The sequence below is a fragment of the Heteronotia binoei genome, chromosome 21 (assembly GCF_032191835.1).
Source record: "Heteronotia binoei isolate CCM8104 ecotype False Entrance Well chromosome 21, APGP_CSIRO_Hbin_v1, whole genome shotgun sequence".
In the NCBI taxonomy this organism is placed as follows: domain Eukaryota; kingdom Metazoa; phylum Chordata; class Lepidosauria; order Squamata; family Gekkonidae; genus Heteronotia; species Heteronotia binoei.
Genome location: NC_083243.1, coordinates 53,930,541 through 53,945,443, shown reverse-complemented (window position 1 = coordinate 53,945,443; position 14,903 = coordinate 53,930,541). Strand labels below are relative to the sequence as shown.

The 14,903-nt window shown below is 41.1% G+C and overlaps 1 protein-coding gene and 1 non-coding gene across 2 annotated transcripts in view; both read right to left on the bottom strand.

The window, feature by feature from the left end:
- Positions 1–3,329: 3,329 nt before the first annotated feature.
- Positions 3,330–3,396, bottom strand: TRNAT-UGU (transfer RNA threonine (anticodon UGU)). Its single transcript has one exon. It is a non-coding gene; the product is annotated as a tRNA-Thr (tRNA).
- Positions 3,397–7,398: 4,002 nt separating this feature from the next.
- The window catches only part of SYNDIG1L (synapse differentiation inducing 1 like), a 59,965-nt gene continuing 52,460 nt past the window's right edge, over positions 7,399–14,903 (bottom strand). Inside the window, exon 4 of the mRNA XM_060262848.1 lies at positions 7,399–7,766. Coding sequence (XP_060118831.1) covers positions 7,608–7,766 — 159 coding nt within the window. The 3' untranslated portion in view covers positions 7,399–7,607. The remainder of the gene's footprint in view (positions 7,767–14,903) is intronic.

Here is a 14,903-nt window from a genome sequence, read left to right as displayed (position 1 = left end):
TCATTGGTTGTTCTGGTCTGCAAACGAATAAATTAGAACAAATCCCACTCATTGATATTCCTCAATATATACAATACCCCACATTATTAGTTTTCTTCCTGTCTCCTTTCTTAATCTTTTTATCTCATTCTCTGAATGTTATTTTGCTCATCCTTTTCCGAATATTTTTTTCAAGCTCCATTTAATTTCAAATTCATTTGATTTCTAGCAATGTTTTAGGGAAACAGGTATGCATTAAGCATATTTGTTTGATAGTAATTTCTGTTGGCAGTTGTAGGGGGAGGGCTTTGTGTGGACTTTTCCTCTGAGTGTATTGTTCTAAGGGATTCTCAGTAATGAGAGACTCACTGAGGAAATCTTTTGGTAGACTTCAAAGCTAGTCAGGCTGCGATGAGCTGAATGGAGAAGACATTGTTTAAACAATTTCCAGCATTCCCTGGATAAACAGGAGCCTGGGCCTGTTCCAGGGCTGAGGCATATTCCTGTGTGTGGATACCAGTCCAACAGATCAGGAAGTAAAAGAAGGGTCATGGGATGCTCTGTACCTATGTCAGTATGAATGAAGGCAACTGCTGCAATGGTACAACAGGTCTTTCAGTAGGGCTGCTTCTATACAACTGTTTTTCTCTACCTTTGGTTTCAAAATCTCCTGTTTTGGGGAGCATACCCATATTGTCCTCTAATTGTCCAGTTTCCAGGTTTTCCCTACCCTTAGTATGCTTATCGTGAATCAGTGTGCTGCAACTGGATTGGGATGGGCTGTTGCTTACAGAATGGAAAGTTGTGAGTTATGGACCTGCTGCAGCCAGGTTTGTTATTTCTTGACGCAGCCTACCTTACAGGATTGCTGTGGGGATAAATGGAAAAGATGGTGAATGATATTGTAAGCTACTTTGGTTCTCCTTTGGAGAGAAGTGCAAGAAATAAGTATCTCAATCAATAAATAAAACTGTGCTACTATGAGCTTTTTGGAAATAATGAAGCCCAAGCATATTAGCGCACAGGATGGGAAAGTTTACATTTTTGAAGGCCATGCCCTCACTAGCACCATTTTCCTTTGGTTAGCCCCATATAGCTACCATTTCCCCCCGCTGCACCACCAGGAGATTTTTTTTGGGGGGGAGGGGTGCTTTAAAAATTGATAATTGCTATAATGCTTTAACATAGGGGTGGCCAGACTGCAGCTCAACAGCCACATGTGGTGGCTCTTTCACACATATTGTATGGCTCTCGAAGTCCCCTCAAAGCTTGGAGAAGGCATTTGTCTCTTTAAATCACTTTTCCAAGTCAAGCCAAGCCAGCAGCTGTTTGGAGAATGCATTTAAAGTTGCTTTCTTTCCACTTCTCCCTTCCCCATCTATTTCCTTCCTTCCTTATCTCAAACATCAGATGTTCATGTCTTGTGGCTCTCAAACATCTGATATTTATTCTATGTGGTTCTTATGTTAAGCAAATTTGGCCACCCCTACTATAACAACTACCATTTTTTAAGCCCACAGGAAGCTCTCTGGTGGCATGGTGAGGAAAAGTGCAGGGAAAATGGTAGCTGATGGAGAAGTGTGTGCATGCTCCATTGCCAATGAGAACGTTTGGCAGTTGCAGGCAATTAATGCAAACTGGAGAATCTTCACTGGGTTGATGCAGCCTAGATGAAGTATGGGTCAGTGTGCAGTTAATGCATCTCACTGACACAAGGAAAGGATCAGAGGAAAGTGTTCTTACTTGTTAGCCATGCTGACTACATTAATGAGACTAAAAAGTGTGGAATTCCAGTCCTTCACATTATTTCACAGGTCTCTAAGGGGAAATAATGCTCCATTAGCAAGGCCAGGCCTTCTTTTTAGGCATTCACAATCCCATAGTTACTGTGAAGAAATGCATTTTTCTTTGGAGGTTTGAAATGAGCAAAACCTTCACTTAATCCCACTCCCCTCTGGGCAGAGAACAAGCAGGAAGAGGGGAAGTCAGATCAATTGCTATTCAGACTTACTTCATTCTACTTTCATAAAATGCTACTACATCTAGACAATGGGATGGTCAAGCCCCTCCCCCCCGGTCAAGCAGGGAACAAAGATTTGAATTAAATACTAGAGAGACTTCAGGAATGATATTTCTGGAAGCTTTAGGAAAAATTTCTCTGACTTAGCCTGACCTGGTTGGGGGGTGGGGAAAAGAGGTGTTAACACTGTGGAGAACAAGGAAGAAAGTCTCTTCTGTGCTGAGTCCAGCAGAGCAGATAGAATTCTTGGCTGAGGTCTGGAGAAGGTGGTCAGTCATGTGTTGGCCTGGGGAGCTGAAGGAAATGTCAAGATAATGGTAACTCTGTAGAGATTTGTAACTTCTTTAGTTAAGAAGCATCTGAGAGGGCATTTATAAAGAGAGGGACAGAGGAATTGCATTTTACCAGTTTCTTTGAATCTTTTGCTTAATCTGGTGCTGTGTTTATGTTTGTGAACATTTTCTAATAAATAACTGTATAACTTTTGATGCTGTACGACATAATTCTCTGTAGATCTTTACCATCTTGGACACACTATTTTAAAAGGGATGCCAGGGGAAAGGCAGACAGTTGGCAAGTGGCAATTCCTCCAGGGTGCACAAGGCAGTAAACTGTCCCCATGTTGACCAGATGCTGGGCAGTGGGAGACACAGAGGCAAGACCTCAGAACATAGAAAGGAAGTTGGGAATCTTGACCCTCCCAGCAGGCAGTTCCTACTAGGTCAGGTTTTGGTGGCGGCAGCAAGGAACAGAAGAGAAAAGCCTCTTCAGGTGTTGCAAAAACCTAGGAGGACAGGGTGGAACAGGGCCTGTGAGCTAAAGCAGGCCTGTTCTGCCACGGTTACTATTGTACCACATAATCTTTTTGGACAAGTATTTCCACAGCATCCTAGACAAATGTGTGTTGGTTCCAGATTCATGATGAAAGGACCAATTGAAGTAGAATCAGCTGACATGCAAAGAGGTTAAAAAAAAATGTCAAGGTTGGTCATTGTACCAGTCACACAGCCCCATCAAACAACCTTTTGTGCATCACAATCCCAATCTGGTTATGATATGCATTTTTTTATTTTGCAGTGAAGTCAGCCAGGGCTTCTCAAGTGCCACCATGGTGAACTCTTGGCTTGCATGGCATGGCTTGCATTCATAAAATAAAATTAGCTTGAATGAAAAGAAATGAGTGTTTCATTGAACATATGAACATATGAAGCTGCCTTATACTGAATCAGACCTTTGGTCCATCAAAGTCAGTATTGTCTACTCAGACTGGCAGCGGCTCTCCAGGGTCTCAAGCTGAGGTTTTTCACACCTATTTGCCTGGACCCTTTTTTGGAGATGCCAGGGATTGAACCTGGGACCTTCTGCTTACAAAGCAGATGCTCTACTACTGAGCCACCGTCCCTCCCCATTGAGCTCTTTGCAGTGGGGTTTTGCTAATTCAAACCACAGTTATTCTCAAAATCCAAACCATGAATAAAGATGCCCTTCTTTCCTGCTTTTTATTAACTTTCATTATATAAAACATAGCAGGTCCCTTCAGAAATGTCATCTGAACAGGTTTCTTTTCTCATGTGCTTCTCTCCATTATGGCTCAAATACAATAGAAATCTTAGACATTAACATGCTGCTTTAGAATGAAATGTACAACCGAACGATACAGAACATGCCGAGCCTCTTATAGAATAGCTCGAGTGTGCAATGATGAACCCAAGACAGAGGACCAGGAAACGTCAGTCTGCACCTCTTAGACACCAAAGGGAGAAGCACAAGAAAGAGAGGCAGAGGCTCTGAAGCTGAACCTTGATGAGGGGAGGGGGATGAAAAGCAAAGACGACTGCTTTAGTGTAAGCTTTTGGAAGAAAGGGCTGAGAAATTCTTCCTTTTAGGAAGCATTGAGAAAATTTGTAATGGCCAATCAGTATTTTACTGTGCATTCGTTGCAATGAGGATTTTATTTGCTCCCAATGGAGAGTGAACACAAACTCCTGAAAGACTATAGGTGAGGGACAGGTGAGAAGCCATCTTTATATAATAGAGGGCTATAGTCTCACTACCTACCCTTTCTTTGCTGTCTCACTCTTGCTTTTTTCCCTCCTTCTATAAACCTGCTTGGTCTTCTTCTTTAACAGTCCCACATTCAATGGCCACTTTTCCTGCTGAATGTCTTTACAACTTCTGGGGCTTCATTCTTAATGCCCCTTCACTCTTTCCCTCTTACCCTGTTCCCTTTCTGCTCCAGCATATTCTCCAAAGCCCTGTCCCTTCGAGGCACCCTCAGATCATTCTGCCTACAACATGACTTCTGCAAGGAAAAGAGCTTTTTCATTAGCTTCTCTTCACTCTCTTGCATTGCCTGGGAGCCACACTTGAGGCACAGGCTAATCTTTTCTTGCTACAAACTTTATGCATTTCATTCACAAGATAATCCTCAGTGTTTCTAATGGTCATCCTGTTAGGGGTAAACACACATGCAGGGATAACACAAGCTATCAAACACAGAAGTCTGTGGAGTGGACTTGGGGTATTTTTTTGCTTCTAGTGTTTTCTGTTTTTTCACACTTAAATCCCTTCATAAACAATTTTTCTGGATTTTAATCATTAACTGTTTTTTGCCCCTTAGGCTGCAAACAGACCTGAAGTTACATCCTTGCTTCAGGGCACGGGAGCTCTTGATTTTGTGCCATGCAAAGGCAAGGAAGTGAAAACACATGAACTTGGCTAAAATGATTACAATGGAAGCTTTTTTTCACACCAAGAGTCTTTTGTTTGTAATAGGTTATCCTGGGGAACTGCACAGAGGAGGTATTTCCAACTTCTCTTTCACACAGAGTTTCCACTCAGAAGGACTGGACATGTAATTGCCTCTGTCCACATTACTATTCCTCCTTCCCTTTTTTCTCCAGTCTGTTTAGAATGCAGTCTGTTTCTCACTGAAGTATTTGGGTTTTGTTTATTTTATTTATTGCATTTTTTTTACTCTGCCTGTCTCTAAGAGGCACAGGGCTGTTTGCAAGCAAATTACAACATTCACTATTTTGAAATGTCAATAACAAAAGAATAATCTACAGCTGATTAAAAAACAGAACCTCACAATGCTCTTATACATGTGTCTTGCTACCAAATGCCTGTGTGAACAGAAAAGACTGACACAACATTTTCAAGAGGCCTGAAGGTTCAAGATGAAGGTGAGCCTTTACTAGGAGGCCATTCCACAGCCAGATAGGGCCAGGTCAGAGAAAACCAATCTGCATGCTGTGGGTGACTGTATTTAATACAACAATGGCACATTCAACATGGCATCTCCATGAAACCATAGAAGGTTCATGGCCTGGTTGTGGAAGAGGTTTTATATGCTAATACTAGTAGTACAAATTGTATGGGCAGTAAATGCACATACCAGGATAATGTTGTTGTATGTTCCATCCTGGTACTCTAGGTTCCCTATGTCCATTATATAATTTATTTACTTTATAACCCATGTTTCTCCCCAGTGGGACCAAAATGGCTTACAACATTCTCCATTTTATCTTCACAACAATTCTCTGTGGTAGGTTAGGCTGAGAGTGTGTGGCTGGCGCAAGATCACCCAGTAAGCTTTCATGGCAGAGTGGGGATTCAAACCCGGGTCTAACAGGAGGTAAGCAGCTGTGTACTTTTACAGCTAAAGCTTCTCAGTCCTCTTCATGGCTTTCTCATACACATCATTTTACAATAAAACATGACAGCAGCCTCCTTACTAAAAGTGACACATTTTCCTCAAGGATTATTCACCGCTTGAGGATTCAGACTCTTTGATGAGTCAATGACTGCCAGAATGGTGAGGTGGATTCAGATCCCCACTCTGCCATGAAGCTTACTGTAGGTTAATGTACCTCACAGGGTTATTTTGAGGACAAAATGGGGAAGGGGGAATAATGTACATGATCCTTAGGTTCTGGGAGAAAAGGTGAAAGAAAATGTGACAGAATTCAGCATTACCACCATGCTGAAAATTCACACACCCAGAGATAGTTGCACTCAATCAATAACAGGAAATCCACTTTATGTAATTAGACCTGCCAGCCAATATTAAATGTGCCTTGTTTGGATTAACACTCAGTTGGCTAGACCTCATTCATTTTAGAACTAAGGCCAAATACATTTAGAACTGCTGGGTCAGGAATAGACCAAAAAAAGTAGCCATAACACTGTGTCTCCAGATGCTGAATGGCCTTACCTATTAAAATGCATGCCTACACTGAAGAGAACAGAATCTACCTGAAGGATTTCACAAGCAAGGTCTTATGACCTACTTACTTTCTCTGTTTTCTGGACAACTATTAAGAGTTATTGCAAGGCAGATCCATGAATTCATTCTGTTGACTTCAATAACAAAAGGCCAATTAAAGACTGAACTGGGATTTTAATGGAGTGCAAGATGTTTAAATGCAAGCATTCCAACTTAATTCATTTTGTAAATATTTATACAATTGTAGGCAGAACAAGGGCTCTTGTCTTAGGTAAAGATTCCAGTGATGGCTACAGGGCCATTTTTACGCTGATATTTAATTGCTACAAGGTGACTTATTTACATTATTTTTTATTAGTAATCCTATGAGTTTACCATCATGTGGTAAGATCTACAATATCCTGGAAAGTTTTCCAGGATGTGATATATAGTAATTATACCACGTCACCTCTTGATGACTTTTCTATTTCATAATGTTCATGTTAAAGCCACTTTAACAGTGAACATTGACAGTATAATGCATGTAACTAAAAAGATAGTTAAAACTAGAAGGCCCTTGACTTTTCAAAACACTGTCAAGGAGTTCAGTTATAATAACAATAACAAACAACATACAAAATTGCTTTTCACTGTCTTATTTAGAACAGGTATTCATCTTGAGATGGAAGTGATAACTAAATGTGCCTCTCCCAACATTTTAATGGTATAACAGTAAGCTGGGGTGGGGCTGGGGAAGCCTGGCATAAGAGTCAGGCCATGTGAACCTGGAAGAGAACTTGGATCAAAGTTGGCTTCAAATGGTGTGTGGTGACCCAAGGGTGGATTACAAGCATTTGAAGCTGCAGATTGTGTCACTATCCTCCTGGTTCCTAACAAGTTCTGTTTGCCACTACTGTGCAAAACTCTGTCCTGTCTCCCAGTGGAAAGGCTTCAAATGAACTGAATCTTTCCCTTCCTTTCATATGCATCCTGGGGTCAGGCAAGGCCTTGGATCCAACACATGACTGACCTTCACAGGCAACAGGCCTAGCACACAAGAACATTGCTTTGAAAACACCCTGCAAACAACATATTTTTTAGAGGTGGGGGGGAATACCCTTTACACCTTTTTGAAAGTCTCAAACTTCAGGCTGTTTAGGCTGCATTATATTCACACCTGAGGGCATTTTAAAAACCTGCTTTTCCATAATGTAAAGTAGGTCACAATCCATAGTTCATTGGGAAAAAAGGAATGAGCATACACAGTATCTTAGAGCACAATGATCAGTACGGAGAGAGCTCCTCACAAGCATAGTGTCCTGTATTTCATAGGAAAGTTCCTACTCCAAGAGGATTGTCCATCAGGTGATGAGAGATGAGCTTTTGTACAAAGGCCTTTTCCTATACATGGCCACCTTTAGATAGGTAAGCAATCAGTGCAACAATCACTCCAACATAAACCCCTGTGCCAATAGTGATGGAAAGTGCAGCAAGGAACAGAGCTCGCCGAGAAGCTGAGCTGGCCAGATGGAAGTCCCCCTTCGAGACTGCTTTGCTGGTCTGGAAAGAAAACAGAACAGTATTTAAGCTGAGATCCTCTTTTCAAGCCCCCACCTGCCAAGATAAGAGACATGGCCTTTTCATTGGTGGCACTTCACCTTTGGAATGCCCTCCCCCTAAGGCTTACCTGGTGCCTACTTTACTCCCTTTAGGACAAAACATTTCCTTTTACCCAAGCTTTAAATAAGGGATCTCATCTTTTTAGACATTTTATGATCTTATCATAGCCTTAGAACTCATCAGTATTATTTTAGCTTGTTCCTTGTAATAAGCTGTTATGCCTTAGTGTAGACTGTTTTGACTGGCAAGCTGGATTGTTTTATTCATGTGTTTTTATTGGTAATTGTTTTTATTATTTTAATATGCATAGTTTTATTAGAGTGGGCCACCTCAAGCAGGTCTGTAGAGGCAGCATACAAATTTTCCAAATACATAAATAAATATTCAGGTAAGTGACACTTATTACCTAACATTCCTAATCAATGCTAGCTTTTCTTTTCTCTCTCTCTCTCTCTCTCTCTTTTTTTTTTTAGTGAAGAAGGCATGCTCTTGCCTAAAAATTGGAAGTGGGAATGAATTAGGAAATTCATGAATTGGATCATGAGCCCTTCTGCAATGGTCAGAGATTTTGACAAAATTGCTGTAAACTTCCCATAGGCCTTGGGAAAGGGTTGGGAATGTAAATATAATAAATAAGCAAACAAACAGAACAAGCCTATCAATTGTTATTAGATAAGACAGTTAATTGGAATGAAATGCTAGGAGCTCTAAGAATAAGATGCTAGGACAACTAATAAGAGGTGACTATCACTGTGATACTCTGAGCTTTCAGTGACATCTAGCTAGTCATTGTCAGATGCAGAATGTCAGATATTGGTTTGATCCAAAATTGCAGTTATCATGTTTTTATGCTTATCTGCTCGTTCAGTGACTGTATTCAGTTGCTTCTCCAGGATATTTCTTTGGAGATGAGCTGACCCAGTTTCCCTGAAATTCTCATTATGAAAATACATACTGTGTCATTACGTTACTAATGATATGTGTTCTTGTCCTCTTTTTCCCTTTCTTCACAATTTAACCACTTCAGGTATATCTACATAGGACTCCTAAAAATGAATCTGTGGTAATTAAGCACACACCGTCTCTGCAAGCTACATGGAACATCATGTCTCTTGTTCCAGGAATTTTTTCCTGAGCCAAAGCAGTGACCCTAGGGTAAAAGACATTCCTTTTCAGGTCCATCATTAGTTACATGGACTACTCAAAGTTCTGCAGAATAATCCCCCTCTCTGATTCTTAAAGTGCTGTCAGGGGCTACCCTGGTCCATCCTCCATGGAGGAGGAGGAGGACTTCTCATAAGAGGAAGACTCCACAAGGAAAGAAGAGATCTCTTTGGTTCCCATTACACCTCAGGCTCCTCTCTCTGCCCCCAGGATATTCAGAGGACTTTCTCTCTCACAACAGGTTCCAATCTAAGAGTCAGGGAGAGCGGCAATCAGGGCCTTGGGCAGATCAAGAGCCCACCCCAATGGTCTACAGTTACTATCCCCTGCCCCCCAGTCTTCCCCAGGAGCAAAGCAGGTGGACAGCCAAGAGTGATGCCTAGACCAAGAGGAGGAGTGCATGTCTAGCAGCATACGGCCTTCCCTGCCGTAGTTCTTTACAGAAAGAAAAATGCCACTCCTTGACTTTTGGTGGGATTGAGGACCTAACTGTTGGAGAATCTGCACATTCTATCTCTGATGTCATGAAAGAGTTAACCTGTTTCTTTGTCTATGCTAACTGTTAGATAGGTAGGACATATGGGGCATCAAGTAGAAGTTCCCATGTTAGAAGGCGAAGATCTTACGCATATGAACTGACTTTTAGCCTTGTCATTGGTCAGTTCATAGATGAGAGTTGTTATCTCAGTTTAGTCATGCAGGCATTTTGAGATGTCTACTTCTTCCCTTTGTTTAGAATGCACGTCTCCATCTTGAAGTCAACATCAGCTAGGAAGATGTAGCTTAGTCAGCTAGACTGTTTATTGTTTTATTCCTACATATAACCCTCCCTAATATCTTAATAAACTTTTCTTTTAGCTGATTCACATGTGTGTGCTGCATTGGTTTTTTTATGTGTTGACAAAAAGTTATGGTAATTGAGTATGCAGCTTTTTAGTAGAAAGCAACTCTCTGGGGCAGTGATGCTCTGTATTCTTGTGCTTGGGGGGGGGCACAGTGGAAGGGCTTCTAGCCCCACTGATGGACCTCTTGATGGCACTTCAGTTTTTTGGCCACTGTGTGACAGAGTGTTGGATTGGATGGGCCATTGGCCTGATCCAACATGGCTTCTCTTATGTTCTTATGCTATGTTCTAATATTACACAGGATTGTAGATTTTTCAATGACTGTAGACTGCAAACTCTAATGATTATATACAAAATATTTTATTGGATTGTGTACAATAATAATGTTTAGGAATTTATTATTACTATGCTATTATTTATTAAACTTAATTAATCACCCCATCCCAGCTCGCACCAAGCTCAGGACAAGGTACAACATAAACCAAACAATATATCAGTTAAAATGACACAACAAATTGGTTAAAATTATAAAACTCTCAGATGGCCACCAGAATAGCACCAACTCAATATTTTGGTTTTTGTTTTAACTGTTTTAATCATTGTATATTTATTTTATTACTGAATGTGTAATTTTAACTCTTTAATTAAATTGTTTGTGGGATTTTATGTTGTGAGTCACCCTGAGCCTGCTTTGGCGGGGAGGGTGGGATATAAATAAATAAATAAATTTTCCATCCTGGACCACCAGGGTGTCATGTTTGGCAGGGAGTGGGGAGGAAACTTGCTAGCATCTGAGGGGCAGGAGAAGAGGGGCCAGCCAGGTAACAAACTATTGCTGCCCTCAACCAAAAGACTGGTGGAACATGTCTGCTTTACAGGCCCTGTGGAATTGCAGAATGTTATTAGAACAGCAGGATTAATAGATTTTTTTTTTCCAGCAGCCAATTTCACAGTGTTTGGTCTAATATTTTTCCTTGTTTACAGTGTGTTCCTAGTAGTGTTTGTAACAAAAGGTTATGGCCACCAGTGAATGTTTCCCCTGTGCAGCATGTGAATGAGAGGTTTTTTTAGTAGAAAGCAACTTTTTGTTTGTTGTCGAAGGCTTTCACAGCCAGAGTTCATTAGTTGTAGTTGAGTTTCCAGGCTGTATGGCCATGGTCTTGGCACTGTGAGACCTGATGTTTTGCCAGCAACTGTGACTGGCATCCTCAGAGGTATAACCCAGAAAACTGGAGTTCTCTCCAGGTCAAAGTGAGAAGAAGATGGTAGGCAGGTAATCTGTATCTACTCAGGAATGTATATACTCAGTCCTACCTCACTGTCCTGAGTAGTTATAAATTACCTGCCTACCATCTTCTTCTCACTTTGACCCAGAGAGAACTCCAGTTTTCTGGGTCATACCTCTGAGGATGTCAGTCATAGTTGTTGGCAAAATGCCAACAACTCACAATGCCAAGACCTCACAATGCCAAGACCATGGCCATACAGCCTAGAAAATCTACAACTAACTTTTTGTTTTCTTGGGGATTTTTCTCCAAACTCTGTTGGATTACAAAAAAAAAGGATCTTCCCTAGAGCTGGCCTCACCAGCCTCACCAGTGAAGGTATTTCTGCAGTCTGCAGTTGACAGAAGAGGAGAGAATCAGGTGAGCTGCATCTCCAAAGTGGATTTTAAATTGTCAGCCTACCAGTACAGATGTCTGGCAAGGATCAACCCACATCAGCAGTGGAGGATGCAACCAAACAGCGTAGGGATCTGTGAGTGAATAAAAACCCCTTCAAAATCTCAGTGCCAACACTTACCAAACAAAATATTTCCATATGGAAAGCAAAGGTACAATGTGCCATTTGTGTGCAAGATGCTTCGCAGGCAATTGAGAAAGACAGACCACAAAATGAACCTGAAAAAGGGGGCTTTCCTTAGAATGGATGCAAAAGCCCTACTGACTATTCTAATGTCTATTAACAACAAAGTTAATCCCCTTGTATCAAAAAGCAAAGCTGCAAAACAGTTATTTGATGCTCTAAAAGCTAAATACAAGCACAGGTCACAGAGAATCATTATGTTCTTAAGGCAAATATTGCATATCCAAAAAATGCAGAAGGGTGATGACATTTGGACAATATTATGGCATTAGTCTCAGAACTGGAAGTTGCCGGCATGGAACTGAGTGAAGATGAAATAAACACAGGTATATTAATGGGTCTCCAAGCCTCATTTGCCACACAAAAGACTTCTCTAGAATCAAAGGAGAAGCAGGACCTTCAGTTTACATTGTCTGCAGAGGACAGCCTTAGAGATGAGGGTCTGCAGAGGACAGCCAATGATGCTGCTGGAGCAATGGCTGTGTTGAAATTGAAACATGCAGATGAAAAACCAGTTGCTTGTTTTTACTGCAAGAAAGCTGGGCATGTTGCAAGATTCTGCAGACAGGAGAAGCATGTTGAACAGCATGGGGTGAGGTGTGCTCTGCCAAACAATGGGAATCAGAGCAAGAGAAAAGATGATGCAAAAGGAAGTCTAAAGAGTTTGCTTGTGTCGTATCTAACAAAGGACCACAAACAAGAAATTTATGGTGGCTGGACAGTGGTTCTTTCTCACATGTTTGCAATAGTAAGGATCTTTTTATTGAACTGGATAAAAGCAGAAGAGAGGATCTCCTGCAGGCAGACACAACCTTGCTAATTACTGCTAGTGTTGGAGCTGAAGTACTGGATACTGTGGGAGAAGCTGTTGAGATCTTCCATTATGAATGCATGCATGCACCTCAATCAGATCAGAATATTTTGTCTAACTCAAAGCTTGTGAAAGGAGAAAATGAGTTTGTGATAAAAGGAAACACATGTCATATCTTTCACCCTGAATCTGATACCAAAATAGAAGCAGAAAGGATAGAAAGAGTCATTGATCTGAGACACGATGCAGAACATGCAAGACAAGAAAAATGTGACCACTCAGATTGTGTTTTGGGATTGCATTTTTAAGCCTGGACAGCAATCCTTTTGCTCTGTGAAAGAACTGTTGCAAGACTGTGGCACTGAAGTGACAGAATGTGAACAAATTGAGAGTTACTGTTAAGTTTGTTTAAAGGCAAAGACACCTGCACCAGCTACCATAAGAAGTAGAGTATTCCCAGTGAGAAACTCTTATAGAAGATGTATTCAGATCTGGTCGGCCCTTTTCATCCATCTATTGGTGGGAAGAAGTATTTTCTGACATTCCTAGACAGTGGGACTCATTATGTTTGTGTTTATTCAATAAGCTCCAAAGCTCAAGTTCTGGATAAATTTAAATCCTGTGTTGCAGCTGTGAAAAATAAATTCAACAAGGCTCCATAGGTTCTGTTTATAGACAATGGGACTGAGAACTGCAACAGTGAGTTCCAAAGTTCCCGGAGGAAGAGGGAAAAGAGCATAAAACGAGTGTGGTGTAGTCACCCCAGCAAAATGGGTCTGCTGAATGCCCATTCAAGAAATGGCAGATTGCTTGCTCATGTAAGGCCTGTGTGACCACTGCTAGGCAGAAGCTGTAACTACGGTAACATATCTTTACAATAGAATACCTTTCAAAGTGACTGATAAAACTTCTTTTGAACTGTGATCTGGAAGGAAACTGGGTCTAAAGCACTTAAAAGTGTTTGGGTCTAAAGTTTTTGCTCATATACCCAAGATAAGAAGGGGGAAACTGGACCCTAGAGCTGGTCGGAATCCCTGCTGGGTATACTAGAGGTGGAGAAGGATACAGAGTTATGAATCCAAAAATAGTTTGGGTTCAGGAATGCAATGTTGATGAAGAATGTGTGCTGAAAGCCACAAAGTGACCAGAGTGTGAACCGCCAAAGGGAGGGACGGTGGCTCAGTGGTAGAGCATCTGCTTGGTAAGCAGAAGGTCCCAAGTTCAATCCCCGGCATCTCCAACTGAAAAGGGTCCAGGCAAGTAGGCATGAAAAACCTCAGCTTGAGACCCTGGAGAGCTGCTGCCAGTCTGAGTAGACAATACTGACTTTGATGGACTGAGGGTCTGATTCAGTATAAGGCAGCTTCATATGTTCATTGCAAGGAAATGGTTGAACAGCCCAAGTATGCAACCCTCAGGACACTGCTAAACATAGCATCATCAATGAAAATACATGTTCAGCACCAGGTCATTGGGACAGCGCTTCTCAATGGAGATCTATCTGAGGAACAGACTGCCACAACATGAGCTGAGAAATTAATTGTGCTGCGGAAAAATCAAGGCTTTCAACAAGGACAGGCTGATTCCTGTCTATTTGCCAAATTATAAATAGAATGTATCAGTATGCAATAATATCAGTAGATGGACTATTATTGTGTTGCCAAACCAAAGGAGATATTCAAGAAATTGCTGATAGCCAGAACAAAGAAACTAAAGTCAGGAAACTGGGAGAACCGAATCACTACTTTGGAATACAAATTTAAAGAACTGAGAATGGGAGTCTTCTTCTGCATCAAAGACACAACATTAAAGAGCTTGTAGGATATCTGGACCTAGAGAAAGTCAAAGGAGTCAGTACTCTGCTTGAACCAGTTTACATCAAACTTTACATCATGTTTGCATGTTTACATCAAACATCAAGAGCCTGCTTGCGGGGAGGGCGGGATACAAATAAAAAGTTATTATTATTATTATTATTATTATTATTATTATTATTATTATTATTATTATTATTATTATAATATAAGATGGAATGCTGCTAGAGACCAACCAGGATTATAAAGAAGCAACTGGGAAACTTCTGTATCTAAGCACATTGTCGAGAACTGATATTTCTGCAGCTGTTGGAATTCTCTGCAGAAAGACTAAATCACCATCATGACTGGAGTGCTGTAAAGAGACTGGCTAGATACCTCATAAAAACAGCTGACTTGAAACCAAAGATCCAACGCAAGACTGGTTGGATACATGGACTCTGACTGGGCTAAAGACCCGACTGACTACAAGTGGCTACCTGTTCTTCTATGAGAACAGCCTGATCAGCAGGACAAATCAAAAGCAAACTTTATTTGCCAAATCAGCAACTGAGGTTAAATACATAGGCTGAGTCTG